Source organism: Emiliania huxleyi, assembly GCF_000372725.1.
Source record: "Emiliania huxleyi CCMP1516 unplaced genomic scaffold EMIHUscaffold_9, whole genome shotgun sequence".
Taxonomy (NCBI): domain Eukaryota; phylum Haptophyta; order Isochrysidales; family Noelaerhabdaceae; genus Emiliania; species Emiliania huxleyi.
Window position 1 is genome coordinate 998,273 of NW_005195301.1, and position 3,671 is coordinate 1,001,943.

General features: G+C 67.0%; 1 protein-coding gene across 1 annotated transcript in view; it reads left to right on the forward strand.

Moving 5' to 3' along the window:
* The window catches only part of EMIHUDRAFT_199178 (hypothetical protein), a gene marked incomplete at both ends in the record, with an annotated part of 4,656 nt that extends 2,069 nt beyond the window's left edge, over positions 1-2,587 (forward strand). The window contains 6 exons of the mRNA XM_005757810.1: positions 414-483; positions 560-671; positions 1,195-1,316; positions 1,392-1,607; positions 2,021-2,224; positions 2,447-2,587. Coding sequence (XP_005757867.1) covers positions 414-483; positions 560-671; positions 1,195-1,316; positions 1,392-1,607; positions 2,021-2,224; positions 2,447-2,587 — 865 coding nt within the window. The remainder of the gene's footprint in view (positions 1-413; positions 484-559; positions 672-1,194; positions 1,317-1,391; positions 1,608-2,020; positions 2,225-2,446) is intronic.
* Positions 2,588-3,671: the final 1,084 nt, after the last annotated feature.

Here is a 3,671-nt window from a genome sequence, read left to right on the forward strand (position 1 = left end):
CGTAGCAGCGGCGGTGGAGGCCGGCGCAGCGGAGGCGGCGGCGGCGGCGGCGGAAGCGGCGGTGGCAGTCGGTGATCAGGACGATGCTGCAGCGGACGCAGCAGCGGAGGAGGCAGCCGGCGCGGGCTTCGCATCGCCCAGCCTGACTGTGCTTGAGCTCGAGGCAAACGGTCAGACCGCGCTGCCACCGCTGCACCCGCGCGCGACGGTGCTCACTGCGCTCCTGGCCTCGTACAACCGGCTTGGTGCCGCCCCGCGCATGCTCGACCACCTAGAAGCGGAATACGGATTCTTGCCTCCCAACCAGCGCCCGAGAGGGCCACGTATTCCGCTGTCCTCCTCTCCGTTGTCTTCACGCGGTGCTCTGAAGACGCCGCACAAGACCGTCTTCCCGCCCTGAGGCTGGCGTAAAGGCACGTTAGGCTAGCGCAGCATGGCCATTCGCTCAAGAAGCTCCACCTGGGCTGCAACGGCGTGACTTGCGTGGCGGAGGCGCTGCCCCCACCTCACCGCCTCTGCGGTGTGAACAGCGCCTCTTCACACCTCGAGCCGTGAACAGGTGCTCCCCCACCTCACGCGGCTCACCGAGCTCTGCCTCGAGGGCAACCGGCTCTCGGAGCTGCCCGCGGCGATTGGCCGGCTGGACAAGCTTCGCGAGCTGTGGCTGCACGGTAATCTCGGGTAATCTCGGGTAATCTCGGTAATCTCGGCTGGACAAGCTTCGCGAGCTGTGGCTGCACGGTAATCTCGGGTGATCTCGGGTAATCTCGGTAATCTCGGCTGGACAAGCTTCGCGAGCTGTGGCTGCACGGCGCGCGTCGCCTCTGGCCGCCCCTGACGCCGTCCCACGACGCCCCGCCGCGCCGTGCGCGTGCCAACTTGCCCCGCCCCTCCCCCCAACGCCCCTCCCGCCCCTCCGGCCGTCGGCCGTCCGCCACTCGCCGCCCAGACCGCCGCCTTGCATGCCGCCGCCTTGCATGCCGCCGCCCGCCATGCCGACAGCCGCCCCCGTCCCTGCCCCACGCACGCCCACTGCGCGCCCTTCCCCCACTCCTCCCGCTCCTCCCTCCCGCTCGCACGCCCGGCTCGCACCGTGTGCCTCGGCCAATCTCGGCCAATCTCGGGTAATCTCGGGTAATCTCGGGTGATCTCGGGTAATCTCGCACGCCCGGCTCACACCGTGTGCCGACTCAGGCAACTTGCTGACTTGCCTCCCCGCGGAGCTGGGTCAGTGCGCATCGCTCACCGTCCTCCAGGCGCACCACAACCGCCTCGCGGAGCTGCCCGCCGCCCTCGGCGCGCTCCGCCGGCTGCGAGTGTCTAGGAGGTGTCTAGGAGGTGTCGAGGAGGTCTCTGGGAGGTGTCTGATAGGCGCGCTCCCCCGGCTGCAGGGGCTCTACCTCCAGTCCAACAGGCTCGGAGGGTCGCTGGCCGCGCTGCGCCAGAGGGTGCTGCGTCACTTGCCGCTGCAGAACCTCGCCCTCGGCGCCAACGCCTTCGACCTCGCCGAGGCGTCAGAGCTGGCCTCTGAGCTGAGCGGCAGCGCAGCCCGCGCAGTCACCTCCTCCGGCCACTCCGGCGCGGCGCGGATCGGGTTCGGCTGGGACGTGTCCAGGAAGTGTCTAGGAAGTGTCTAGGAAGTGTCTCATAGGCGCGGCGCGGATCGGCCTCGGCTGGAACCGCGGGACGCCGCCTGCGGCGCTGCGCGACGTCCTCACCGACCGTCTCGCGACAACCGACCACTTCTTCGAGCCGATGGCGGCGGGCGTGCGAGGTGACGTCCTCCTCGTCGCCTTCTAGGAGCCTTCGAGGAACCTCGTAGGAGCCTTCGAGGAGCCTTCTAGGAACCTTCTAGGTGACGTCCTCCTCGTCGCCTTCGCCGCCCAGGGCCCCGGCATGCAACAGTGGGCCGCGCCGTGCGCCGCCGCGCGCGCAGCCGGCGTGGCCGTGGACGCGCTCTTCCTCGCCCGACCCGTCAACCTTCTAGGAACCTTCTAGGAACCTTCTAGCAACCTTCTAGGCCCTCTACCTCGCCGACCCGTCAAACTCGTACTACCTGCAGGACCCAGCCGGCGGGTGGGGCGGCGTACGCTACTTTGAGCGGCTCATCCGAGCCCACACGGCCGGCTACGCGCGCGTCCTCCTCGTCGGCTCCTCGATGGGCGGCACCGCCGCGCTGCTGCACGCGCACCTCGGCCACCGCGCCGTCTCGTTTGGCGCGCGGGTGGACCTGCGCCTGACGTGTCCAGGAAGTGTCCAGGAAGTGTCTAGGAAGTGTCTCATAGGCCCGCGGGTGGACCTGGACCTGACGCACGGCGCGCACGTGCCGGCCGAGCCCAGGCGCGCGTGCACCGCGCGCGTGCGACACGCCCTCGCGGTGATGCACGCGCGAGGCGGCCGTGCGGCCGTGCACGTCGGCGCGGGCAACGCCGTCGACATGATGCAGGCCCGGCTCGTCGCGCACGCGCCGGGGCTCGCCCTGCATGAGCACGACACCTTCCACCACAACGTGCCCATGTTCCTCGAGCGCGAGGGCCTGCTGGTGCCGCTGCTGAAGCGCGAGCTCCTCGCGCTGCTCCAGGGGTAGTCGTCGCCGCCGGACCACGCTGTAGTGTATGTCGCCGCCGCAAGTACAAGATAGTACGCAGGTAGGATAGCGCCCCTGTGGAACTGACTGTAGACGGGGCCTCGTGTCGTGTGGCCCGAAATGTTTCCCATCCGCGGGAGAGAGCTAGGGAGAGAGTTTACTTTAGCCCCCCGCCCAAGGCGAGTTTTTTTGTAAAAAAAATGTTCCAGTCTTAGCAAGCAAAAGGGAGCACACACGACTTAGCAAGTCCGCACTAGCGACTGCCACTCGCCTAACCATGCCTCGTCACAAGTGCTCTCCCAATCGCGTACAGGCACACACACTCCGCCTGTTCTCACCCAAACACTCTCTATCACACCCTTGCCTCCCTGCCAGAGCGAGCTAGATTCTCCCCGCCTCCCTCCCGCCTCTGCCGCGCGCCTTCTATGGACGTCAAGTGCCGCACCTAGGGGGAGAGAGGGGGTTTGCCCTGGTAGGGAGGTGGCGAGGCCGCGCACTGCAAACCCAGTGTGAGGAGTGGGGGAGCTGGGACAGGGCGTGTGCGCCTCTGATCTGTCATGGTCTAGTGGCCGATAGGATCCTCCCTTAGGCAGCGATGGCGGGTCGGGAGAGGCCCGAGTTCTCAGCCCGCCACTTACTGTCAGCCTCTCTGACTGCCCAGGGTCTCACCACGATGCCGCCCGAGTAGAGGGGGTAAGGTGTGTAGAGTGCGGCTGTGTATGGAACCTCTCTCTCTGTGGATCCCACCTGAGCGCACTCGCGGTGCGAAGGCTCCTAATGCGGCAACTGAGCCCGCAAGGGTGGGTCACTAAGGGAGAGGTTACGTTGGATGATATGTTGTGTTGTGGCGTAAAGCTGTGCAGCGGCGCAGCGAGCCCTGCCGCGGCTCGTCGTCGAGACTGGTCGGTGGGTGGTGCCTGTAACAGCTGAGGCAGGGAGGCTGCCTGAGTAGCGCAGCCGCTCGGTCGCCCGAGGATATCTCTTTTTTTTGCTGCAATAGTTACAAGAAAGTCCCCGGATCCCCCGCCCAACTCCTGGGCGTATAGCTATAGGGCACGCTCAAAACCCTCTCCGCATTCCCCTT